The sequence below is a fragment of the Alexandromys fortis genome, unplaced genomic scaffold, assembly GCF_014885135.2.
Source record: "Alexandromys fortis isolate MF-2015 unplaced genomic scaffold, M_Fortis_MF-2015_v1.1 scaffold_16, whole genome shotgun sequence".
Lineage (NCBI taxonomy): Eukaryota > Metazoa > Chordata > Mammalia > Rodentia > Cricetidae > Alexandromys > Alexandromys fortis.
The window spans coordinates 13,113,427-13,140,747 of record NW_026067893.1 but is presented as its reverse complement, the minus strand read 5'-3'; the positions used below and the strand labels follow the sequence as shown (position 1 = coordinate 13,140,747).

The window sequence follows — 27,321 nt, the reverse complement described above, 5'->3', positions numbered from 1 at the left end:
TCAATAGTTAGAAATGTCCCAATCTAAAAATATTCAACAAGGATTGCCTGTGGGTCTTTTTTTAATGACTTACTTTTTAAAAATGTTTAGCTTTATGTTTCTAAAGAGTGTGACATACGTATTTATTGGATGCCAGCTATCCTCCAGGGACTATATTGTGTTCTGAGGAAACACTTTGGAGTGATTAATAATTAGCTCTGCGACCTTCAGCGAGTTATTTATTTAACCAAGGGAAGTCAGAACAGGAACTCAAGGCAGAAACTTGTAGCTAAAACCGTGGATCTTCTCTTCTGCTCGTGCCCAGACAGCTTTCTTGTATAACACAGGCACACTTGCCTAGGGGATGGATGCCCCTTAAGGATTTATTTTTATTTTATGTGCATTGATGTTTTGCCTACATGTGTGTCTGTGAAGATGTCAGACCCCCTGGAGTTACAGACAGTTGTGAGCTGCCATATGGGTGCTGGAACTGAACCCGGGTCCTTTGGAAGAACAGCCAGTGCTCTTAACCATTGAGGCATCACTTCAGCCCTGGAGCTGTTTTTCAACATTTTTTTATGCATCTATGTATGCATGCTGTGTTCTGCCTACGATCAGAGGACAACCTGCAGGAGTCGGTTCCCATGTGCATTCCAGGGATGGAAGTGAGGTCCTCTGTCTTGGTGGCATTCACCCTGACCCATCAAGTCATCTCACTGCCACCCTGTTAACTTCCAATAACAATTAATTGGCAACAGGGAATTTGGAAACTTACGAGATGGATTTCAACATTTTATTTGTAATGGCATGGGTTTAAAAACAGAAAGATAATTTCCTAAGAGTCCACTTTTTTATCTAGACATCTTTCCCTTTAGACCGCTACATCCCCTTATCTTGATGAATGGCAATGCTTGATTCAAGCACAAAGCAGGTAAGACACACAAACAAATATAGGGTGGTTGAGATGGCACAACTGGAAAAGCTAAAAGCACTTGCCACACAAGCCTGGCGCTGGAGCCCGGAACCCACTGTGGAAGGAGAGAAGTAACGTATGAAAGCCACCTGTCTCCATCCGTGGGTCATGGTGCTCACACACATGTGCACACACCAGTTTAAAAGACACAGCTGTAACGGTGGGAACAGGCGCTTTTTTAAAAAAATATTTATTTATTTATTATGTATACAATATCCTGTCTGTGTGTATGTCTGCAGGCCAGAAGAGGGCACCAGACCCCATTACAGATGGTTGTGAGCCACCATGTGGTTGCTGGGAACTGAACTCAGGACCTTGGGAAGAAAAGGCAATGCTCTTAACCACTGAGCCATCTCTCCAGCCCTGGAACAGGCACTTCTTAAAGATGCATCCTGACTGGTGGTGGTTCAGCAGGGAAAGACTCTGGCAGGCAGGCCCTCCGGCACAGTTCTCTTCTGGGTGCCCACAGTGTGGAAGTGGAGAACCAACTTCCTAAAAGTCCCCTTCACCACACATCACCAGGGCACCCCCACCCCGTAGATACGTAAGATGCAATATAAACAAAAGCAGTTGAGGTGAAGTGGCATTAATGGAAAATACATGCAAACTGGCGAGTTACTGTGCTGGGCGCTTTTCTAGATGCGACTAGACAGTGGCTACCCAGTGAAGAGTTCATCTCTGAGACATTCCAGAAAAGGCAAAGCTGCAGGGAGAGAGAGTCAAGTCTGTGTTTGCCTAGGAGCTGGATGTGGAAGGAATTTCCCACCAAGGGGCACACACAAGCCTTCTGAACTAGAGAACCACTTTAATCTTGCGGGTTGCAGGGGTGGGGTGGGACAGTTCTAGCTGTCTTTAGAACTAGCTTTGTAGATCAGGCTGGCCTCAAACTCAGAGATCTGCCAGCCTCTGCCTCCTGAGTGCTGGAATTAAAGGCACAGCACCATGCCTGATGACTAGAGAATTCCAGCAGAGCTGTGCGCAAATGACACTCCGTGAACGACTTTATGAGTGGGATAGAGGGAAGAGTTCATGCCACAGGGAGGAAAATACATATGGGTGTTCATTTAAACACACACACACACACACACACACACACGCACACACACGCACACACACACAGAGAATGAAATTCAGCGGATCAATAAAGGAAGATGTTAACTAATAAGACGGGGTGCAAAGACTCCAAGGTGAAGAGGACACCCAGCCTTGGCTGAGGAAGGGTTTTGCAGGGCTGCGGGGTTGAAGGTCAGTCAGGGGGCGTGGCCTCGGCGCGCTGCTGCTTCTTAGCGGAGGGAGCTGAGGGGTTATCCCAGGTCCAGGAGTGTGGAGATCGAGAATCAGTGAGTAGCTTCTGGTCAGTCCCCCTCTGACCTCTGACTTGCCACAGGCCCATAGCGCCTCCCGCCCTGCTCCCACTTCTGGGCAGCCCAATCGGCTGCCTGTGCCTGGCTGAGGGCCTCAGCCCCCTTCCTCTCCGCCCTGTGTGTTGCTATCCCTCCATCTTGCCCTCAGCCCGGTCCCTCTCAGTGTGGTCACCCCGTTTAGCCTCTGTTCTCCCTTTTCAGTGTCCGCTCCCCGAGCCGCTGAGATTCACAAGGACGTTCAGGTGAGGGTCCTAGGGATTGGCTGCGTGGGATCGCTGGTTTCCGGGAGTCCTGCCAGCAAGCAGCTTCTGCTTACAGAGCACGCTGGGGTTGGGCAGACCAGGGCGCGGGGTTGGAGTTGGCCCTGAGCAAAGGCCAGTGGGCTGTAATTAAGAATGTGGTGGAGGCCTCCAGCTCTGTTCTTTTCCTCCTGGCTTCCGTTCCTTGGCTGTTGCGTCAGAACTACTACGGGAATGTACTGAAGACATTTGCAGACCTCCAGACTAATGCTTGTGTCACGCCAGCCACGCTGGTCCCCAAATACATCCGGGAAACTCTGAAGAATGTACACAAAGACGTTACTTCGAGGTAGAGTGTATATACTGTTGCCACGAAGCCTCCAGAGTGCAGTTTTCCCATACTCGTCGCTAGGGAATTTAGCCATATCTGTTGGCCATCCTTTTTCCCATATCTACTGTGAAACCCCAAAGCTCGGCACTGAGCTGCTTGCTCCTCTGCTAAAGACCCCTCGGAGATGCTCTCCATTCCATCCCTTCCCATTGCAGGAGACATTCAAGCTCCTTGGACCGTGGCAGACAGTCAAGTGTTTAATAGACTAGCTCACACTTGCTAAATAGGTGATCTTTGCCTGGCATAATATTGCCCACCCGGAGATCAGTTATCAAAGAGGGTACCTTACCCCCTGCCTCTCCAAAACCTCACTGAAGTCTTCCTAGCATCATGGAGCCTTCTCTCCCCTCCCCCCCCCCCAAGCACTGCCACACTTACTCCCAGTGACACTCGCTGTCTGTCAGTCATGGGAAAGGTTCCATACCTGTAGTTTTTACCTCTCAAGTTACAGTGCCTGCACCTGGGGACAGGATACTTTCCTTGTTCAGTAGACAGTGCCTTAGATGTATGTATTCAACACATATTTTAGATGGTTTTCTTGAGATCTGCTACCTTGCGCGGTGCCCAGCAACACTGCTATGGCAGCCATGCTCTGGTTTAGTGGGAGAGACAAAATAGTAATGTAAGTGGGTGATGGAGGGACGGGGGAGGGATTTACCACCTGAGACTTTTCCAGTCTGTTTTTAAAACATGTCTTTCCCCCTTCTCAGGTATTATGGCTGTGGTCTGGTTGTCCCCGAACGCCTGGAAAACTGCCAGATTCTGGATCTGGGTTGTGGAAGTGGCAGAGACTGTTATATGCTTAGCCAGCTAGTTGGCAAGAAGGGACATGTCACTGGAATAGACATGACTAAGGCCCAGGTAAGGCAAAGATTTGGAGGAAAGGGAAGAGGTTTTGCCAGATCATTCTTTGAGGCTGGAAACTGCTTCCCGCTGTCCTTCACAGTGTTTAGGATTGCTGGGGTTTTGTTACTGTCATTTGTGCCTCTTGTGACCTAGAAGTTGAGGACGTTGACAATCAGTGACTCTCCTGGAGAAGTCAGTCAGAGGTTTAACCTGATAGATGAGCGGTGTGATGACCCAGCGGCATTTCCTCTGGTCGTCTCTGTCATTGGATACCTCAAGCAAGACTCACTTAGTTAGGAACTTCTGTCCCAGGCTGTGGCATATCTTCCATGCCTCACGAATCTTGTCTATCCATCCAGAATAACTCAGGGCAGGGAAAGCATATGGCATTAGCAATAGGACAGTTTTCAGGAAAAAAAAAGATTTATTTTTGAATGATGCTGATGACCAAATCTGTAGTTTTCTTTTTCTAGGTGGAAGTAGCTAAAACCTATCTTGAGTACCACATGAAGAAATTTGGTTTCCAGGCACCCAATGTGACTTTTATTCATGGCTGCATTGAGAAGCTGGCAGAGGCTGGGGCCCAGCAGGAGAGCTACGATATTGCTGTGTAGGTCTGCAGCCTTTCTGCTAAGAGCAAAGCCCATTTCCTTTTGAGCACACAAATGCTACCACTCTTTGATGAACTGACTCTTGTTTAAGGAATTAAACTAGGGGCCTAGAGAGATGGCTCAGTGGTTAAAAGCACTAGCTGTTTCTACAGGACCTGGGTCCAATTCCAGCACCCACATGGCAGCTTACAACCGTCTCCAGTTCCAGAGGATATGACCCCCTCACACAGAAATACAGGCAGGCCAAAACACCAATGCACATGTAATAAAAATAAATATTTAAAAAGTTTAAAAAAGAAAAAAGAATTACACTGAACTTAGCAGTCCTTTATAAAGGAATGAGGTCTCTGTAGTCCATTAGCAACAAAACACAGCTGCCTGAGAGAGAATTTAAAGCTGCCATGTGTGTCCAGCCTCTGGCACAACCATGTGACCAAGGATAGCTATGGATACAGCCCAACACAAAGGCATAAACTTAAATATTATGAGGTTTTTTGTCACTCAGTTGTGCATGTGTTGGTGTAAGAGTAGAAGACAGTGCCACCTTACGATGCCAGTCTATCTGCCCACCAAACTAAAGTCAGTGACTCCCCGGGCCAGCTAGACCCCAGTCTGTGCTCCTGTAACACATACCCACCTCTTATCTGGAGTGTAATGGTGGGTTATGTTGCTAGAAATTTGTATTGGAGCATTTCCTAATTGTGTGAGCATCAGCGTGTACTCCCCCAGGCTTTGATGATAGAGCCCTCTGCACAGTTAGGCTGGGTGATGTACACAAAAGAGCCAGCCTATTGATACTAGGGCCCGATGAACAGAACATCAGGTCAGTTCAGACCTAAGAGGTGATGCTCTCCAGGGCTGCAGTCATTCAAGATGTGTGAGCAGGCAGTTTTACAGTGCTTTTTCTTGTAAGCGAAGTGGGTGCACCATAAACTAACGATAAAAAGTAAAGGCCAGTTGTCTTGTTCATGAAGTGTGGCGCACTGTGCGTCGTCATTTTTCTACAACTGGCAGCCAGTGAAGATGTTGACTCCAACCTTGTTACAGATACTTGGCTAACCAACTATGGTGTAGCTCTGGTTGTCGCTCTACTAGACAATAACAGGCCTTATTGTAATCTTATGAGACTACCATCATGTTTTGAGATAGGGTCTCACTATGTAGTTAGTGGCCGAACGGGAACTTGCCGTGTAGACCAGACAGACCTTGAGTGCACAGAGCTCTTGCTTCCTGACTAAAGGCAGGCACCACCATATTTAGCCATGACTATATTTTTTTTTCATGGCAAATTATGGTGTTTTGTGTTTCTCATTTTCCCAAATCATTGTTAAATCATGCCCAGGTAACAGGATCGTGCTGTTTTTTTTGTTTTTTGGTTTTTTTTTTTTTTTTTTTTTTTTTTTGATGCTGGGAATTGCACCCTAAAGAAGCATTTTACCATTGAGCTACACACCTAGCCTCAAATGAAAGTGCTAGGAAATCTGCCTTTGAGGGACTTTGTCTTGAACACCTTGCACAGCAGGCATCTGAGTCCAGGTTTGGTTTCATTGCCTGGTGAGCATCAGGACAAAAATAAGAATCACGCTTCCCATTCCTTCATGCACATTTGTTCTCCCTGGCTGCTTCTGATATGTCTCAAACAACTTGCCTGTCTCCCTCGTCTTGGGAAAAAGTTGGGTATGAGGAAGGAAGGAGAGCCAGGAAGAATTGGTAGCTTTGATGATAAGATGGAAGCCCCTTTGGGTCTGAAAGGATTTGAGTCCTTCAACATCTGTTCTTTTTCCTTATTATTTTTTTTAGATCCAACTGTGTTATCAACCTTGTTCCCGACAAAGAGCAAGTGCTCCGGGAGGTGTATGACACGCTGAAGGTGAGGGAGAAGGAGATGGCTGGTCTTAAGACACCAGAGAGGGCTGGCAGGATCATACACTCTTCCGCAACTAAGAGTCCAAACTCTCGATTTATTAAGAAGGAGCCAGGTTGGCCATGGTGGAGAATCAGGGAGTTCAAGGCCAACCTCAACTGTATGTGATGTTGATTCAACAAAAAAGTACACAAAAGGGGAGGTGTGAAGTGGTGTTGGCAAAGTACTCTAGCTAGGGCTTATTTTTTCCTTTCAGGAAATGGGTCATTGACTGTCAGAATATTGGCCTTCGATCCTATTGCCCCTGGTTACTATTGACTGTGACTCGCAGGTGACACCTGCAGAGTCACCGGAACCTGTTGAGTCACTCGGAAAAGTCCCCAGGAATTCGCCTTTCCTCAAACAGACCCTGCTTTTCCGTGATACTATTTCTGATACCTTACTTTTGAAAACTCTAAGATGGACGTTTTCTATGGAGGCCTTTTTAGAAGGGAAACTTCCATTTGCTCCCCAGCCTCCCTGCCTATGAAGGGGTTTGTTTCATAGTACTAGAGAACACTGGGATTTGGAGGGCCGAAGGTGAAGTTCAGGGGCAGAAATGTGCAGACACAGGGCTCAACCCCAAGCACTGCAATAAGAATTGTGGGATGTTTGGCCTAAGGGGCTCTTCTACAGCTCAGATAGAAGTATCTCTAAAGGGCTGGGCTGGGGCTCAGTGGTTAAGAGCACTGGCTGCTCTCCCAGAGCACCCAGGTTCAATTCCCAGTACCCACATGGTGACCTCCAACCAGCTGTCATTCCAGTTCTAGGTGCTTGATGCCCTTTTCTGGTCCCCAAGGGTACCAGGGCACAGACATACATGCAGGCAAACACATAGGCCTATTTTTGTAATTATTTGTAAAATTACAAAATAAAAATTGAAAGTTATCTATGTAAGAATGATCCCATGCTGTTTCAAGGATACCATCTTGTATACCAGCTCATGATATTCACTGAGATCAAGTAAGAGACGCTAAACATTACTATAGAATGTAGACATCCATGCTTTTGAAATTAGCTAAGTAAATCCTTCAATTACTGCTAACCCCTTTGACCTATATGTTAAGAATATATAAAAATTATAATGTGTAATAACATCACTGTAATTTTCCGTCTTTTTTTGGTTTTTGTTTTTGAGACAAGTTTTCTTTGTGAGCCCTGGCTCTTCTAGAATTCATGATATATATCAGGTTGGCCTTGAACTCAGAAATCCCCCTGCCTCAGCCTTCTAAGTGCTGAGATTAAAGGTGTGTGCCATCACTGCCCAGCTTCATCACTATAATGTTTTTCTTCCTCCCTCCCTTCCTTTCTTCTTTTCTCTCTCATTCTTTTTTTATTTTCCCCCCAAGACAGGGTTTCTCTGTAGCCCTAGTTGTCCTGGGACTCTTTCTGTAGACCAGACTGGTCTCAAACTCACAGAGCTCCCCCTGCCTCTGCCTCCCAAGTACTGGGATCTAAGACATGCACCCTGCCACCTGGTTCAGTGACTGTAATTTTCGAAGGTTAGACTGTTAATTCTGTCAATGTGCCTATTAGTTATCCAGATCCTAGGGCTTGTTCTCTTTGGACTAGCTAAAAAATTTAGGCAACCTGAATGTATTTAGGAGAAACACTCTTTCCCCCCCCTCCTGTGTTCTTGTTTATTTAAAAACTTAAAAAAATTTACTTATTTTATTTTATATGTATGAATGTTTTGCCTGTATTCACACATGTGAACCGCATGTGTGTCTGGGGAGCATGGAGGTCAGAATTGTACTTATAGATGTTGGTGACTGAACTTGGTTTCTCTACATCAGTGGTTCTCAACCTGTGGGATGAGGCATCTTTGGGGGTTGCATATTAGATATTTACATTACGATTCATAATAGTAGCAATATTACAGTTATAAAATGTAATGAAATAACTTTATGGTTGGGGTCCCCACAACATGAGGTGCTGTATTAAAGGGTCGCAGCTTTTGGAAGGTTGAGAACCTCTATTCTAATCTATTTGAATCCTCACATTTTGTTATTTATTTAGAATTTCCTGATAAGACAGCTCCTTTATGTAACTTTATGTTTTTGAGATGTGGTCTCTCACTGAACGCGGAACTCACCAAGTTGCTGGTTGATCACTTTCAGGGACTTAGATATTGGCCCCTTTAGAACTGATGTAAACTACACCTGGTTTTTGTGGATGCTGAAGACCATAACTCAGCAGGCACTCACATGGCAAGCACTTTACCCACAATCCATCTCTCCATCCTAGTACTTTTCCGTGTGTGCAAATAGTATACACAGATGGTATTCACGCTCCCTTAGTCCTCTTATGCTTCTCCACTTCCTGATAACTCCCTCCTCTCTGAGCATTGGAAAGGAACTTCCTGTTGGATAGGACACAGAGTAAACAAACACCTCTGTCCCCGTGTGTTGATTTTAATGAGCCAGGCAGCCCTTGTTCAAAGGTCAACTTGGTCAGTCTCAGGTCAAACACTGGAATTTTGAAGTTGATCTCCTGGACTCATCAATTTTTTGTTGTTGTTATCTGGGATCAATGTAATCTTTAACCTTGCTCAGATGTGCACTGCTCTTTTTCAGTACGGTGGGGAACTATATTTCAGTGACGTCTATGCTAACCTTGAAGTGCCGGAAGACATCAAGTCACACAAGGTTTTATGGGGTATGTGCTCTTGCTTCTTTCCCATCATTGATTATTGACTAGTGTCGAGTTCCATCCTGCAAGGAAGCTGCGGTGAGACCACAGGATGGGAGAGCAAATGGAGTGTGGCCAGAAGGGTCTATTCTTTTTCTGCTACCCAGAAACAGTATGAGGGCTGGTGAGACAGCTCAGTGGGTGAAGGAGCTTGTGGCTCAGGGCTGGCCATCTGAGTTTGATTCCTGGAACTCATGTAAAGGTGGAAGTAGAGGACATTCCACAGAGCTGTCCTCTGACATGTACATGTCCACTGTGGCACATATGCCCACGTGACCCCTCCTACCGCTGTAAGCAAGCTTTTCTTAAAAAGTGATATAATCTCAAGCAATTTAATTAATCTAGTATTTGTCTTCTAAACTATAAATTGAAAATAATAACAGACTACTTTACAAAACTATTTTGAAGAATAAATGGGATAGAGTGTTTATTCTTTTATAGTCACTTGAGAGTCACTGGAAGTTCAGGAGACAAATGCACGTTCATGGTCAGTCAGACTGGAAAATAGCAGTGTTTGCATTTAAACGGGAAGTGGTGGCCATGCCCGTGGTCTCAGTTCTTTGAAGATGAAGCAAGAGGATCGATCGGTGCTCATCAAGGCTGGCACAGGGCACATGAGACATAGTCTCAAAAAAAATCTTACTTTTAAAATAGATTATCAGGGCCGGTCTATGAGATGACTCAGTAGGTAAATCACTTTCCTTACATGCCCGATGAGCTGAATTCAATCCTCAGAGCACGGAGAGAATAGACCTCTGTGCTCCATATATGCCCTGTGGTGTTTGTGCCTCACCCAAGAATGTGTATGTATGCACACACACACACATATATACATATACATATAGATATATATGTGCACACACACACACACATGCAGAGAAGAGATGGCTCATGGGTATAGCCACTTGCTGCCAAGCCTGACAACCTGAATTTGCTCCCCGGAATCCCCGAGGTAGAAGGAGGGAAGCAACTCCTGAGAGCTGTCATCTGGCCCACATGTGCACTGCGGCATGTGCTTTCTCTCATATATGCTGCAGACAAACAAACATATAAAATATATAGGTACATAAATATGCCAAGTATTGTTGCACGTCTTTAATTCTATCACTGGGGAGGCAGAGGCAGGCAGATCTCTATAAGTTCAAGGCCTGGCCTACGTAGAAAGTTCCAGGCCAGTGAGAGCTACATAGTGAGAGCCTATCTTCAAAAAAGTAAGATAATAAATAAGAAAAATAATTAAAACAGAACATTTAAAAAATACAAAATATGTATTTCCTAAGTCCAAATTTATTTTATTTTATGTATGTGGGTATTTTGCCTGCATGTAGGTCTGTGCACCAAATGCGTGGCTGGTACCTGTGGAAGACATATGAGGGTGTCCGATCTTCTAGAACTGGACTTACAGATAATTGTGAACTGCTATGTGGGTGCTGGGACTCAAACCTGGGTCCTCTAGAAGAGCAGCCAGTGCTCTTGGTCTCAGACCCATCTCCCCAGGCCTAGTCTAAACATGTATAAGCAGTCTTATACAACTGTGTTGCTCTGCTTGGCATGTTTGTTTGCTAGTAACCATTAGTTTGTCTCTAACTTATTGATGTAACACATAAAACGTGTATTGTAAAAATAAGAGCGGCAGGGCTGCGTCCCCAGCACCCCGGCTGCCTGGCTAGCTTATGCCCGAAATAACAACACACAAATTGTATTCTTTTAAACACTGCTTGCCCATTATAGCTAGCCTCTTCTCGGCTAACTCTCACACCTGGACTAGCCCATTTCTAATAATGTGTGTAAGCACCCCAAGGTGCGCTTACCAGGAAGATTCTAGCCTACATCCATCCTGGGTTGGAGCTTCATCGTGTATGCCCAGGAGAGCGAAGCAGGGCCTCTGCTCCAGAGAGCAGAGCTGTCGAGTCTACCTGGGAGAGCTGAGCATGGCGTCTCTGCTCCAGAGAGCAGAGCTATCGGGTCTGAGCTCACTTCCTCTTCCTCCCAGCATTCCATTCTGTTTACTCCTCCCACCTATGTTTTAACCTATCAGGGCAAGCAGTTTCTTTATTTAATTAACCAATGAAATCAACAGATTGATATATGACACTCCCACATCAGTGTATGAATATCCTTGCACTTAAAATAATCTGTAAAAACGCCTTGTGAACATTAGTGGTGGTTATTGTTCTGGTAGTAGACTATGGGATTCATCTAGAGCTAGGAGGCGGGTTTCCAGAGCATGACTGAGCACAGATACAGGATTGTGATTGTGTCTTAGAAGAACCGACACATCATCACTGTCCTGGAAACCATTCTCAGAGACCTCTAACTAACAAATTCTGGGTTTAATCACTACTCTCTAGGCCTCGTGGATACTTCCAGGTCCTATGTTTTGTTTTAAATTTATAATAATTATTTTTTTCTTTTAGTTTTTGATTTTTTAAGATAGACAAGGTTTCTCTGTATAGTCTTGGCTGTCCTGGAATTTGCTTTGTAGACCAGACAGGTCTCGAACTTACAGAGATTTTCCTGGCTCTGCCTCCCGAGAGCTGGGATTACAGGCATTTGCCACCCCATTTGCTTTTACGCAGTGCTGGGGATCAAATCTAGGACCTGCTAGGTAAGCGACTAAGCCACATCCTTAGCTCTTGTGGTTTTGTCTTTTTGAGAAAGGGTCTCATGCTCACCCGGGATGCCCTTGGACTCCTCATTGTCTTGCCTCTAACTTCCACCTGCTGGGATTACAGGTGGGCACCTCCATGGGCAGTTAGGTTCCACATCTATACTATGTTCTAGCTAATGGTGCAGGCTATAAATTTCCATAATGCTGCTGTATTCATTGCTCTGTAATTTTTCTTTTAAGGCGAATGCCTGGGAGGCGCTTTGTACTGGAAGGATCTTGCCATCATTGCCCAAAAAATTGGATTCTGCCCTCCACGTTTGGTCACTGCCAACCTCATTACAATTCAAAACAAGGAGCTGGAAAGTGTTCTTGGTAAGAAACAATGGCAGAGATTCTGATGTGGTGGGAACGGTTTCAGTTCAGTGGTTAGTTAATTTAATGAGTGATTCTTTTTTTAAAAATGGGTATTAGTGTTTTGCCTGCATGCATGTCTGTGTGAGGGTGTCAGGTCCCCTGGAACTGGAGTTACAGACAGTTGTGAGCTGCCATATGGGTGCTGGGAATTGAACCCGGGTCCTCTGTCAGAGCAGTCGGGGCTCTAACTGCTGTCTAGCCCCCTTCAGTGAGTGATTCCTACCAAGGGGAACTGTATCACCTGGAAGCGTCCATCGTGTCTCCTGAATGATCTCAGCCCTCCCTCAGAGTGATATTTAATGAAGTGTTTGGAAAGACTGAGGCACCCAGAGAGACAGCTGATGGCTTACCGTGAGGAAATCACCTGTGCAGCATCCTCCTGTGTTGAATGCAGCTGGGGTGCAGGAGGTGAGCCCTGTGTGTCTGCTTTCAGGGGACTGTCGCTTTGTGTCTGCCACGTTTCGACTCTTCAAACTCCCTAAGACAGGACAAGCTAAAAGATGCCAAGCTGTTTACAAAGGAGGGATCACAGGGCATGAAAAAGAACTAATCTTCGATGCAAATTTCACATTCAAGGTAAACAACAACAACAACTGCTCAAGGGGTAGCAGTGTGACTAAGTGGTAGTGCACTCACCAGCCGGCTCAAGGCTCCGTGTTCCATCTTCAGCAAGTGGGCTGGGCAAGGCTGGTATCCATTGTGTCTGCAGCATTCTTCTGCTTTTGCCCCCTGCCCTCCACCCCGCCCCCCACTACAGTACCTTTCTTGGATCTTGAGTTTAACCCTAAATTGCTTTTCACTATCCTGATGTTGATTGGTTTGTGTGTAATTTTGTTTTTTTTTTTTCCTTAATTGAAGTTTTCATTTTACTTCCAGTAGGATAGTAAACTTTTTTTTCTAACTTCTTTTTTTCCTTTTTTTATTGATTTTTATTGAGCTCTACATTTTTCTCTGCCCCTTTCCTGCCTCTCCCCTCCCCCAAGGTCCCAATTTACTCAGGAGATCTTGTCTTTTTCTACTTCCCATGTAGATTAGATCTATGTAAGTCTCTCAGTGTCTGCATTGTTGTCTAAATTCTCTGGGATTGTGGTTTGTAGGCTGGCTTTCTTTGCTTTATGCTTAAAACCCACCTATGAGTGAGTACATGTGATAATTGTCTTTCTGTGTCTGGGTTACCTCACTCAAAATAATGTTTTCCTGCAAAATTCAAGATGTCGTTATTTTTTCCTGCTGTGTAGTACTCCATTGTGTAAATGTACCACATTTTTCTTATCCATTCTTCGGTCGAGGGGCATTTAGGTTGTTTCCAGGTTCTGGCTATGACAAACGGTTTAGTTTAGATTTGGTATGGAAGGACTGTCGGGGGGAAAAGAAAGACTCCCAAAAATGATCACACCAAACCACTGCTGGAAGTCAAACGCCTTCCGGATCTACAAACAAACAGAAAGGCCAGAAACCTAAAAGCTTTCAGAACCAGCAGACAAAACCAGGTAGTCAACAGATAGGATCCCTACAGCAAGGGCAGAAGAAACAAATGGCTGCTATCAAAAGCAAGGGAGAGCCCGGCCTAGGACCCATCAGTAGCCACGGGGGAGGCAATACAGGATATTTAGACACACGGTCCTCATTGTGTGGTTTCTGTTTTGTTAAAGCACATTCCGAGGCTGAGAACGCAGCTCAGTTGGTTGGGCGCTTGCCTGGCATGCGTGAAGCTGGCATTTAATCCACACTGCATGGAAGCAGCTGCGGTGGCACATCCTGTCTGTCATCCTGGCACGTGGAAGGCAGAGGCAGGAGGATTAGAAGTCCTAGTGTTAATCCCACCAATCGAGAATAAGACCGCCGGCCACAGTTTAAAGCTAAATTTGAAGCAAGCTTTAATTAAGTACTGGCCAGGTGGGTGGGCTCTGGTTCTCAGGTTCCTGGAAAATGGCCGAGAATCAAGTATGGCCTGGGCTTTAAGGAAAGCCCGTAGTTGGTTGCATTTCCCTGCAGGTCCAATCAGGATGTAGTGGCGTTTCAATTGTATCTTAATAAAAATTAAATTTTCCTGAGGATCAGAAGAGTAAAACAGCCACACTGGTCAGCCTTAGAGACCAGGCAGCAATGACACGCCTTTAATCCCATTAGCCACACTAGTTTGCCATAGAAACCAGGCAGTAGTGGTGCACACCCTTAATCCCAGAGCTGGAAAGGATTATAAAAGAGGAGGAGACAGCTCTCAAATACAGTATCATTCGAAGATTCCTGGAGACAGGATCACCATTTTGGACTGAGGTGGAGGTGAGAGCCAGTGGCTGGCTGCTTTGCTTTTCGGATCTTCAGGTTGAACCCCAATTTCTCTCTCTGAGTTTTTTTTTTTTTAATTGTGCTTCATCAGGGGTGAGCATATATCCTGACATTCCTCCAGCCCACACGTGATCAAGCACATCCTGTACAGATGGGGCAAACAAGCTTGTTTAGGGGAGTGAAAACACGGGACTTACTGTAGCCTCCAGCATTTCAGGAACTGTCTGTCCTGGGGCAAGGGGCTGGCAGGTCAGAGGATCTCTACGGCACAGTAATTAAAACTTAAAATGTAATGTTGGCTCTCACACAAGGTCATTTTTGGGTACATAGCAATTTTGCAGCTAGCCTAAATGGCATTAGACACAGTCCAAAAGAAAGGAAGAAAGGAAGGAAGGAAGGGAAGAAGGGAGGAAGGAAGGAAGGAAGGGAGGGAGGGAGGGAGGGAAGGGAGGGAGGGAGGGAGAGAAGGAAGGAAGGAAGGAAGGAAGGAAGGAAGGAAGGAAGGAAGGAAGGAAGGAAAAAAATCTTTCTGAAAATTTTCTATTGGGTATGGTGGAACCCATTTGCAATCTGAGCATCTGTGAGGAGGCTTAGAAGAATTTCAGGTTCAAGGCCAGCTTGGGATATAAGTGAGTTCCAGATCAGCTTGGGATACACCATTGGATTTTGTCTTTAAGTTTTAGAAGGGAGTCAAAGAGATGGTTCAGTGCTAGCTGTACAGTCACGAGGACTGGAGTTCAGATCCCAGCTCCACATGCCAAGCCAGGTGTCCTGATGCATAGATCATACCGGCACCAAGGCCCAGTCAGGAGAGCTGCTGGGGCTCGCTCACTGCCAGCCAGCTGAGAACACCACGTTCTGGGGAGATTGCCTGAAGGAATAGACAGATAGTGATAGGAGACGCACCTAATGCTTTCTTCTGGCCTCTGCCTGTGCATAGGCAACATGCCCTCAAACACGTGTGCGTACACTCATATAGAAATGCTTTTTTTAAAAAAAAATTTAAAAAATAAGAAAAGAAAAAGAAAATATTTACTGAGTACCATGCATTGCTTTAGGGCAGCAGCTCTCAGCCTTCCCAGTGCTGCGACCTTTTAATCCACTGCCTCATGGGGGGGGGGCAGCCATCGAATTGCTTCGTTGCTACTTCAGAACTGTAATTTTGCTACTGTTAGGAATCGTAATGTAAAATATCTGTGTTTCTGATGATCTTAGGCGACCCCCATGAAAGGATCATTTGACCGCAAAGGGTCATGACCCACATGTTGAGAAGCATCTTGGGATTCAGAGAAACACACTTCAGAAACAAGAGCCCCAGCGGAGCTCCCATTTAGCTGGTCAGGCAAAGTTCAGGGCGAGACGGTTTCTCCAGCTAGCTCTGAAAAACACCTTAAACACTGGGGCACGGGTGCCCTTTATAGTACTGTCACCTAAGAAACATTGGTCAGCTGACCGTCCGCAAATACACGTGACATCAGCAGAGGGGTCTGACGATGACGAGAGAAGAGCGCCTTAGAAGGCCGGTATGGTCCCTTCCCCGAAATGTCACACAGTAGTAAGCTGGCCTGGCGAGATGGCTCAGCAGGGAAGGGGGCTTGCCTGGGACAGCCTGGCAACCTGAGTTTGGTTCCTGGAACCAAAAGGACGGCAGTGACGTCTTTTGCTGTTCACTTTGTGCTGCACTGTAGGAAGGCGAGGCTGTCGAAGTGGATGGAGACACGGCAGCTGTCTTGAAGAACTCGCGTTTCGCTCAGGATTTTCTCTTCACACCTGTTGTAGCCGAGCTGCCGGCTGCCAGGAGCTGTTCTGGATTAGAAACAAAGGTTTGTTCCACTTTCAGTCCCATACTTCAAACAGGTCCCTTAAAACGCGACCAACTGCAGGCTCTGCTAAAACAACAGTTTTCTTTGCGGTGGGCTACCTCAGCTAATATAGCTAAATGATTTGATTTGATCTGACAAATTCTTTTTATTTAAAGATTTATTTTTATTTTATGTGTTTGGGTGTTTTGCCTGCATGTTATGTCTTAGTACTGTGAATCCCTTGGAACTGAAATTACCGATGGTTGGTAGCTGCCGTGTGGTTGCTGGGAATCAAAGCTGGGTCCTCTAGAAGAGCTTAACCGTGGAGCCATCTCTCCAGCCCTTAAATCCTTTCCCCCCTAATTCTTCACAAGTCTGTAGTAATCTTTGAGTCTGCAATCCCCTGTAATTGTGTTTGAATAGATACTCTTTTGGGAAACTGCCTCTTTGATCAAGTTCTCAAAGGAGTCCAGACAGCAAAAAGGTTAAGAGTTACACAAAGGCCGGTCGGTGGTGGCGCACGCCTTTAATCCCAGCACTTGGGAGGCAGAGGCAGGAGGATCTCTGTGAGTTCGAGGCCAGTCTGGTCTACAAGAGCTAGTTCCAGGATAGGAATCAAAAGCTACGGAGAAACCCTGTCTCGAAAAATAAAAAAAAAAAAAAAAAAAGAGTTACACAAAAACATGTTACGTTCTGGACTCAGTACCACATACCCGTATATAATTCTGGTGACTAAGAATGAAGGGGAGCATTACTTAAATCAAGGAGTTCAAGACCAACATGGGCAACAAAGGAAGACCTTGTCTCAAAAACAAGCAAAACAAATCCAAACCCCAGGTGAACATTATAAATGGCCTCTATTTCCTTCTGGTAATCACCAATTCTAAGATAAAATTAAGTAATTCTTACTAATTTAACCACTTAAAAACTTAGCACAGATTTAAAAAAATTATTATTATCTTATTTTGTTTCTATGGGTATTTTGTCTACATGTATACCTGTGCACCACGTTTGTGCGTAGGGCCTACAGAGGCCAGAAGAGAGCGTCCAGTTTCCCTGGGACTAGAGCTGTAGACAGTTGTGAGCTGCCATGTGGGTGCTGGGACTTGAGTCTATGTCCTCTAGAAGAGCAGCCAAGGCTGAGTCATCTCTCCAGGACTAAAAACGTTTTTGTTTTTGTTTTAATATTTTTAATTAATTTCTTTATCTGTTATTAGTGCATCGCTGCATGTGCCAAGGCCAGAGGATGGCTTGTGTGAGTAGTTGCTCTCTTTCCATCATACGGGGTTTAGGGATTAACTCAGGTCGTTAGCTTTGACAGCAAGCTGTTTTCTGCTGAGCATTTTGTCAGCTCCCCCATCTTATGCCTTTAGAAATGTATGACTCAGTGGCGTTTAGTTCACAGACATCAACACTCTCTACTTCCAAAACTCTTGCCAAAACAAAAACAAAACAAAACAAGGCCAGGACAGTGGTGGCGCATGTCTTTAATCCTAGCACCCGGGAGGCGGAAGCAGGCAGATCTCTGTGAGTTCGAGGCCAGCCTGGTCTATAGAGCTAGTTCCAGAACAGTCGGGACTGTTATACAGAGAAACACTGCCTTGAAAAACAAAAACCAAAAAACCAAAATGTTCACCACCCCCATGCCCAGTGAGCAGCTGTCTCCTTGCCTGGTTCTCAGCAGTGGCTGGTGGGCTTCCACTCCGTGCTTCTGCCTCCTTTGGATATTTGATATGGGGAAACTCATACACATAGGCCTTTTGGAGCTGACTTTTTCACCGGTTTCCAAAGCTGCTTCTTCAATTGGAGTGTGCATCAGTCCTTCCCTCGTCTTGGCATAGGCTAGAACACATTGTTTAGCGTCCTCTTGATGTGCTGTCCCCTTCTTGGAGACTGTCAATAGCGCTATTAGGGACATGAATATGCAAATTTGTTTGAGTTTCTGCTTTCAAAGATTTTGCATCTATACCTAAGAATGGAATTGTTTTGTCTACATTCCTAACTTTTGGTGGTTTTTGATGTTTGTTTGTTTGTGGTTTTGAGACAGGGTCTCACTGTGTAGCCCTGACCAGCCTGAAACTCAGGGTGTAGACCAGTTCATCTTGAGCTCACAGAGATCCACTTGTCCCTGCCTCTGGGGCACTGAGATGAAAAGGAGCGTGCTACCATGATCGGGCATATTCCTAGCTTGTCAACAGCCAGCGAGCTGTTTTTCAGAGCAGCTGGACAGACCGCTTTGCATCCCTAGCCCTGTCTCCGGAGCAGTCCTGTTGCTGGTGACCGCACCCTGCAAGAGCGGGAACGGAACTGAATCTCCAGGTTGCGCTTATGCAGAAGGCAGGTGATCTGGGATGGCCATGGCCTGATACCGTTAAAACTGCTTCCCTTTATCTGCAGCCAGCAGCTTTAGCAGCGCAGGGAGAGCAAAGGCCATCATTCCTCCAGCATTCTTGTTCCTCTTGTCAGGTGGCCAGCCAGCCTTGTCCCTGAGCTCTATGATGTCAGTGCCTCTGTCCTTATCATCTCTTACCCTCTTCCCTTGTTCTCTGAACATCTGGGCCAACTCTAGTCAGTTTCTTCCTTTATTGTCCTTGTCTCCTCCAGGGCCATCTGGCCTAGGGAGGTAACTCGGAAGAAAGAGGTCACTAGCAAGAGCGTGGCCACGCCGACTCCTTTCTGTCATTCGAGGTACGAATGTGCCTTTAGAATCTCGACTATAAGGGTATCCTCACCCGTCTCTCCAGTCCCGTTGTGAGTAGCAATCCCTGTAAGTCTGCACTGAGGAACAGTAGATTCTTGCTGCTGTGCAGCCAGTGGTTAGCATGGCTTCTCCTCAGTATGGGAGTCTTCCAGAATAAAGCGGTGCATACCCTCTGAAACAGCAGGAGTTGTGCTAAGAAAGATTTTTGTTGTTGTGCTAGGAAAGCTAGGAAGGCTTCCCAGATACTGGAAGGTTCAGGAGCCAAAGGCAAGAAAAGACAGATGGGAAGTGAAAAAAAAAAAATCAACCTTCCCTTCCATGATTTTATGGACCATTTTAACCTGTAATAAGGTCTATTTTATTCATTTGGCTTTTTAAATCTTATTTATTCATTTTTGTTTTTTGAGACAGGATTTCTCTGTGTAACACAGTCCTGGCTGTCCTGAAACTCACCTTGTAGACCAGGCTGGTCTCAAACTCCCAGAGATCCGCCTGCCTCTGCCTTCCGAGCGCTGTGACTAAAGGCGTGTGCCACCACCGCCTGGCCTATGCAGTTCTTTTCTAATGTTAGATTTTCTAAAATTTTAGTTTATGCATATGGATGTTTTGCCTTATGGATGTATGTGATCCACATATGTGCCTGGTGCCCGCAGAGGTCAGAAGAGGGCACCTGGCCCCCAGGAACTAGAGTTAAGATGGTTGTGGGGCACCCTGTGGGAGCTGGGAACCGAGCCTGGGCGAACAGGTTGTATGGCTTTGATCTGAGTTTCTCCCTAGTTTAATACTGTTGAATCATTCTCCACACTCAGTGGCCGATTGCTTATCTTCTTTGAAGAAATGGCTCATCACGTCATGGCCCACTTTTAAATTGGGTTGGTTGTCGTTTACTATTGAGTTTTTTTATTATTATTATTATTATTATTATTATTATTTTTTTTTTTTTTTTTTACATACCAATCCCAGTTCCTCCTCCCAGGGGTTAAACCTGGGGCCTTACACACTGCAGGCAATCTCTGTCCACTCACCTATACCCCAGACTTGTACATCTTTGTTCTCAATACCAGGCCTTCTCAGATATATATTTTGTTACTGTCTTGATAGTATTCCTGGCTGCACAAAAGGTCTTAATTTAAGTTTGGGCACGTTTAAGGACCTATTGTCGAATCTGTTATGAAGATTCTCTTACTCTTTTATGCTTTGCTTTCACATTTTAGGGTTTAGTTTAGTATAAATATTGTGATACGGTGATGGTATATGTGGCCTGTGGCTTGCATGGGTGGCCCTTTTCCATGTGACGTTCATATGTTTGATCTTATGATGACTCCGTCAGGGTTGCAAACAAGGATACAAGGTGCCTTTATGAGGCCCTTGGGCACAGTGGGTCAGAGTTCACTATGGCCAGGTCACCACATCCACTTGTGCCAGGCTTTAGGGAACATGTGGTAGAGGTTCTATGCAGGACCGAGTTTAAGTTCTCAGGCCAGGTCTTAAACAAATTCAACAGGCTGAGCATGAAAACATTTTCTGAAGACTGGCTCCTCACTAATGACGGTGGTGTCGCTCATGATTTCCTAGACAGGTGACAGGGCATTCATTTAGACAGGCTTCCACGGGCTGTCCCTCCTTGGTCACGTTCACCAGTAAGTCCTGCATTCTAGCCAAAAGTAAAAAGATTTATTATTTATTTTATGTGTATGAGCGCTTTGCCTGCATGTATATGATGTATGTCTGTGCACCATGTGTATGTCTGGTGCTTGTGGAGGTTAGACTCCCTTGGAACTGAAGTTACAGATGGCTATGACCTACCATGTAGGTGTTGGGAACTGAGTCTACCTAAAACGAAAATTTAAGGTAGAAGTGTGACCCTTCTTTTTGTTTTCTTTTGAGACAGTTTTCTGTTGCCCAGATTGGCATGAACTCCTTTTCATCCTGTCTTTGCCTCCCAAATTCGGGATTGCAGAAATGGAGCATCATGCTAGGTTCAACGTGACTATTTGTGGTTGGGGAAGGAGTGAGTCCCAGGGGTAAGAGGAAAAAAGCCCAGAAAACAGCCATAAGGACTGGTCCGTGTCTGTGTGTGCACACATGGACTGGTCCATGTCCGTGTGTGCACGTGTGAGCTGGTCCGTGTCCATGTGTGCACGTGTGAGCTGGTCCGTGTCTGTGTGTGCACACGTGAGCTGGTCCGTGTCCGTGTGTGCACTTCTGGGCTGGTCAGTAACTCCTTCCCTGTGGGTATGCAGACTGACCACATCTCTTCTACAACTCCTTACCTCCTCTCCCTTTTCATTCTAGCCCCTATTGCCTAGTAACTTAAAGCATCCAATAAAAATGTATGTAGCCATATATGGGAGACAAGCCAAAGATGTATAAAAGCTCAAGCTTGAAATTTTTGGGGACTGTAGTATTTATATAATAATTTCCTAAAAACCTGTGGGCACAATGAACAATTTTCTGGTAGAAGCTTTGGGGTCTTGCTTCTTGACTACAGAGCCTGTACATTTCATTTCAAATATGGGCTAGTCCAGTTGACTTAAGTTGCTTTCAGGAGCTTTCCTTTCTCTCTCCACTGTAGGCAGAGCTTTCCATCTAGACCTCCAGTCAGCTCTGTCCTGCCAGCCACTGCCCAGATAACTGAACAGAGAGTTATTTCTAAGTTTATATGCTCAGCCAATAGCTTAGGCTTGTTTTTCACTAGCTCTTATAACTTAAATCAACCCATTTTTATTCATCTAAGGCTTGTTTACCTCATGTACACACTTCCTGTCCTGCTTGCTCTGCATCCCACGGCATCTCCTCTGACTCCAGTCTTTTTCTTCCCAGCATTCTCTTAGTCTGGTTTCCCCCCTCCTAACCTTATCCTGTCCTGCTATCGGCCAATCAGCTCCTTATTAACCAACAAGAGTAACACATATTTACAGTGTGCACCCACCAAGCCTGCTGCCTCAGGGTTCTGTGGCTGACAAAAGGGCATCACCCCTAACGGCATGTAGATGTGCTGGGTATTGTCGTCAGCCTGGCACAGGCTCTCAGGGCACTGACAGTGAAGCCAGTCCGAGCCTGTTTCTCTTTCCACTGTGCCACCCATGGTGTGTGTTCTTTGCACACCGCCCAGTCATTCTCTAGGTTTTGTGTGGCTTGTTGGAGGAGCTGTGGGCAAGCAGTGCTGTCCCGGCCTGCCCTGATTCTTTTGTTGTCTCACTGATCTCAGCACGCCAGCCTGATGGCTCGTTCTGCTCCCTACTTCTGTGCATTTCGGGGCAGAAGGAGCACACTGGGTCACTTCGGAGTCCTGTCCTGTCAGTGCACACATCAGGGAGATGGGTTGTTTTTCTGTTTTGTTTTGTTTGAGGACTAATTAACTGTCAACTCCATGCACCTCAGGTCACTGTCTGTGACTCCTGCTGCGAGACATCTCCAGCCACATTCCTAGCCCCGGGGTTGGTGGATCCATCTTCTTTTGCCATTAATACTGGGTCACAGAACTTCCTTGCCTTCCTAGGAAATGCTATTCCTCTTGTGTAGGTTTAAGATCCTTCCCGAAAGCCTTGCGAGACTCCAGTCTCCACAGGGGAGCCGGCCCAAAGCAGATCATGTCACCTTTGCTCTCTGCTGTCTTAACCTGCCTCCATTTCTTCTCTGTCACTTTGATTTGCCCCTCTTTCCTGTCAGACCTGGTGACAAATCTCACCCTGTCCCAGCCATCTTCCGTCTGTCCCAGGTTGCCAATAGCCTGACTTGTATCTGAAACATCCTGCCCAGTGAGGATGGGGGAGAAAGGACCAAGCCATTCTCCAGGAGTGTTTCCGACAGCTTGTTTTTCATTCTGCGCATGGAAATGCCTGCTGGGTCCTGAAATACTAGGTGTGAGTGCTTTCTCGCTTCTCGGTTCAGGCAGTGCCCTGGGCTTCCCCGATGCTTCTCACAGAGCGCTTGTGTTCCGGCGGGTGTTCCCCAATCCGGCCGTGTCTGATCCATGCCCACAGCAATCCAGGCTGGAGTCCAGTGACCTCTTCAGTTGTGGCGGGCACTATACAGGTGCTGCCTAGGGGCCGCAGGAGTGGACACTGTTACTCATTTTCTCAGCTCATTTTCCACCAGAGAAATGCCCTGGCCTCCGTGTTCCAGGCGCTCACTTTTCAGACTCAGTGTGACGTTGCCTGCAGGATCTGTGGGTTCCACAGAAGCACAGTATCACGTGGGTGGTTTCTTGAGTGGACAGCCTTCCCACACTGGCACACACTGTGCCTTCCTGTTGGCCTCTTGACCCCTATAAGGTCAAGTGAAAAGACAAAGCTCATAGACAAAGAGTCGCCGATCTCCATCCGCAGCCTGTTCCTCCCTCAAGCCTCTCTTCCCAGGTATTCTAGCCCCCCGCACCCCACTCTCACTGCAGGGTGACAGCTCGGACCCATTTCTCATCTCACTCTTTGCCTCCATCCCACCCAGCAGCAGGCTAGGACCTCAGACTCGGCATCATGTCTTCCCACTTTGGGAGGGAGGTTAGCGGCTTAGAGAGAGGTAGACACACGCTCAAGCTGTGGCTCTTCCAGCTTTGTTTGCCGCCAGCTGGGCATCAGCTAGGAACAGCTGTGTGACCCAGAGACATGGCCTTGCACTCTCTTGGAGGAGGAGATACTTATCATTTTTATGAAGGAATTTGATGATAAGCCCTGGGGTACTGAGCGCAGGCAATTGTCCTCCATCAGCTGCCATGGGGGCATGAATGATGCCAGTTTGTGGATGATGCTGATTTGCTACAGATTGGCTTGAGACCTCCTCCTCTTCCCTCTTCCTGTCTTCTCTCTCTCTCTCTCTCTCTCTCTCTCTCTCTCTTGATTCCTGGGAATTGAACTCATGATGTTATACATACGAGGTGAGCATACTCCCATTGAGCTACAACACCCCCCCCCCCCTTTTTCTCTTTTCTTTAATCCTGACAAGTACAGTACAGTTTTGCCATTACAAGAGTTATGCTATTTCTGGGTGTGATGGCATGTGCCTGGAGTGAGAGGTGGAGGCAGGAGGATCAGGAGTTCAAGGCCATTCTCAGCTGCATATTCAAGACCAACCTGGATAATAGGAGACCTTGTATCACATCAAATAAATCAGTCAGCGAGTAAAACACGGCTGCATCTGAAACAATGCAAGCAGGGTTTGTGCAGGAATGTCACTGTTCTCATTGGCTAGCACTGATAACAGGAGCCACAGGTGCTACTTTTTTTTTTATATATTTTATTTATTTATTATGTGTACAATATTCTGTCTGTGTGTCTGCCGGCAGGCCAGAAGAGGGCATCAGATCACATTTCAGATGGTTATGAGCCACCATGTGGTTGCTGGGAATTGAACTCAGGACCTTTGGAAGAGCAGGTAATGCTCTTAACCACTGAGCCATCTCTCCAGCCCCCAGGTGCTACGTTTTATGGGACAGTCATGTGTCCAAGGTGCTATGTAGTCCTCCCAGTGGCCTTTGTGATGCTCGTCCTCCAGATGAAGAAGCTGAGGTGCAGGGAGATGAATTTCCTCATCCAAGATCACACAGCTGGAAGTTAGGGCTCACTTCTGCTTTTAGAGCGGGCACTTTAACCAGCACACTGCAGCCCTGCATCCTTTTTGCAGACCTGCAGGGGCTCGTGCTGCAAAGGATGCTTGTTTAGATGTCCCCGACTCCTGTTTCCTTCTAGTCTTTCAGGACAAGAAATGTACATCTGGAAATGATGCTGCTGTTTTCCTATTAGTAGCTAGGACACTGGAAGGGAAGAAGGGTATGGAAAATCATTTGTATGTATCTTTGTGTGGTGTATGCGTGTGTGTGCATGTGTGTGTGCATGTGTATATGCATATGCACACAGAGGTGGACATGCCTGTTTTTTGGAGACAGGTTTATGCACTGGCCCTGAAGCCCACTGTTTTCTCTAGACTGCATGACACCCTCCTCAGTGCTGGAATTACAGGCATGTAACCATGTCTGGCCTTTTATGTAGACGGTGATATCTGAATTCAGGGCCCCATGCTTCTGCAGTAAGCACTTTCCCAGTGCTGTTTCCTAGCCTCTGGGAACCAGTTTTGTGAGTCCAGAGAGGAGCAGCCAATCCTGCTTACCATGAGCCATCCATGCCCCAAAGAGAAAGGTGTGGCGTGGAGGCGAGGGCTCCCAGAGAGAAAGGTGTGGCGTGGAGGCGAGGGCTCCCAAAGAGAAAGGTGTGGCGTGGAGGCGAGGGCTCCCAGAGAGAAAGGTGTGGCGTGGAGGCGAGGGCTCCCAGAGAGAAAGGGGTTTGGTTTTGGCAGAAGCAGCATCAGTGAACACAGACTTGAGTCTGCTGAATACAAAGTCCCTATCTAGGGTGACCTTTTGACCTGTGGAAATGGGCTGGACAGACAGAAGGTTCACTAAGTAGGGGCATTTGTTTCTCTTGCAGAGAGCCAAGTTTGATTTCTAGCACCCACCCACATGGCAGCTCACAACCTTTTGTACCTCCAGTTCTGAGGATTTGACTTCTGGCCCCCACAGACATAATCTTTTGTACCTCCAGTTCTGGGGGATTTGACTTCTGGTCCCCACAAGCACTGCACACCTGTGGCACACAGATATTCATTCAAGGAAAACACCCATACTTGTAAAATAAAAATAAATAAACTCTTAAAAGAAAAGTGGAGACTGAGGGCAAGCGACGGCATGGCCACCATTCAGACGAGGCTGTCCGTCTCTTGAGTATAACAGTCTTCCATGCTCCTATTGGAATGTCCGTCAGCAATAATATGAGTGTGAACTTAACAGCTTATCTCCCTTAAAGTGACTTGTTCATGCCCCAGGTTCCTTGTCTTTGGTCCCAATTGGCCCCTGGTCCACTGGGCTACTATAAGAAGCAGCTCATTTGGAGGTAAAAGGAAAAAAAAAGAAGACAACTGTTTCTCCTTAGAGAATTGTGTTCTGTGCTTTGGGTCAGCGTGGCTGCTGATGGCATCCCTAACCTGGACATCAGTGGTTGTCCTGCATCTCCAACCTAACACTCTTGTCTTATGTCCATATTTCCGGAGACTGAGGCCTAGGAAGGGAAGTATCAGCATTTCAGAATTTTAGTTCCAGAGGTAAAAAGGCGCATGCTTGTGAGAATCTCACAGACCAAAATCAGCTGGGTAAAACGAATTCTCTGGCCTGGCAGAAACTACTTTTAAACAGAGCCTGGTAGCTTCAGCACTTAGGAGGTTAAGGCAGGAGGATCACCAGGAGTTCCAGGTAAGCCTGGGCTACAGTGTAAGACAAGAGAGCCCTTTGGGGCTGGAGATCTAGTTCAGTTGGTAGAATGATTGTCTGCATGCACAGGGTCTGGGTTCAGTCCCCAGTACAACGTAAGCTGAGGGTGGTGGCATATGTATGTAATCTCACACTCCCTTAGTGTCATAGTGAGTTGGAGGCCAGCCTGGGCTACGTGGAGGTCTGTCTCAAAAACAGAAGCAAACAGAAATGAATCCTCCCACTACCATGTACAGTCTTTCAAGTAAAATTTACCCTGGTAGGAGTGAATCTGAATGGGCCATCTTTTTTTCCTTAGTTTGTAGCCCAGGCTGGCCTTCAACTCCCTGCCTTAAAGTCCCGATCCTCCTGCCTCCACCTTCACATTGCTGGGGGTGGGCGTAGAATTATGTGGCACCAGGCTTATCTTTAAAGGTCATCTTAATTGTGGAGTGCCGGTGTTCCTCCAAGGTCTGGATGGTTCTGTAGCATTTTATCGCCCTCCTTGGGAAATCAGTCCAAATCAGACAGAAACATCAGTTTGGGTACATCAAAACCCTTTTGTCTTTCCATTCTGGTTTGCCTTTTGACAGGATATAATCACAGATCCATTCAAGCTTGCAGAGGAATCTGACAAGGCGAAGCCCAGACATGCACCTGATGGCGCTGGAGGCTGCTGCGGCAAAAAGAAAAGCTGCTAGATCGATGGCCAGGGCGGAGCTCAGTTCACGCGCGAACAGGCGCCTAAAAAAACCCGGCTCACCTGGGCTTTTAAACCTCCTCTTCCCCAGTCCCCAGTGCAAAGATGACGGGAAGGTGGCAAAGGCACCTCAATCTAGATTACAGCAAAGAATAAGAATGAGCTTTAGAAGGTGTTAATCTAAGGGTCACAGCTAATCACCAGCCTTTCTATTTCGCTATTCCAGAGTTCCGGTGCCACCTAGTGGTCAGAAGTAGGACTTGGAAGCGTAAGGTTTAATTTACTCAAAGGGCCCCAGGCATCGACTTGGAGGAGGGTGGTGGGAGAGTATCTTCCTTCTGGCCTACCACCGGACACCGCCGGACTTTTGTGTTCATTCAGGAAGTAGAGCCCCTACTAAATTTACACTATGTCAAAATATTGTCAAGTCAAATTTGTTAGGAGTCTTCTTCAGGTCCTGCTGTAATTCAATAAAGAATAAAACAAATGAATAATAAATTTGACCTCAGCTCACCCTGATGATTGACACCACACACACTGTCCTGGTCTGTCTTAACTGGTGTTTTTGTT

The 27,321-nt window shown here is 46.3% G+C and overlaps 1 protein-coding gene across 3 annotated transcripts; it reads left to right on the top strand.

Annotated features, from left to right (window-relative positions):
- Window positions 1-934: 934 nt before the first annotated feature.
- Window positions 935-27,254, top strand: As3mt (arsenite methyltransferase). 3 transcript variants are annotated; one of them, XM_050146518.1, is made up of 11 exons: window positions 1,796-2,292; window positions 2,518-2,558; window positions 2,777-2,904; window positions 3,657-3,807; window positions 4,266-4,402; window positions 6,204-6,273; window positions 8,883-8,964; window positions 11,849-11,980; window positions 12,456-12,598; window positions 16,000-16,134; window positions 26,645-27,254. In XM_050146518.1, coding segments are annotated over exons 1-11 (1,128 nt in total). In that variant the 5' UTR covers window positions 1,796-2,291; the 3' UTR covers window positions 26,753-27,254. The 3 variants fall into 3 exon arrangements, with proteins under 3 accessions (XP_050002484.1, XP_050002472.1, XP_050002475.1); XM_050146527.1 differs by lacking the exons at window positions 16,000-16,134; window positions 26,645-27,254 and adding an exon at window positions 13,675-14,367 and having other exon boundaries at window positions 935-2,306; XM_050146515.1 differs by lacking the exons at window positions 16,000-16,134; window positions 26,645-27,254 and adding an exon at window positions 13,675-14,360 and having other exon boundaries at window positions 936-2,292.
- Window positions 27,255-27,321: the final 67 nt, after the last annotated feature.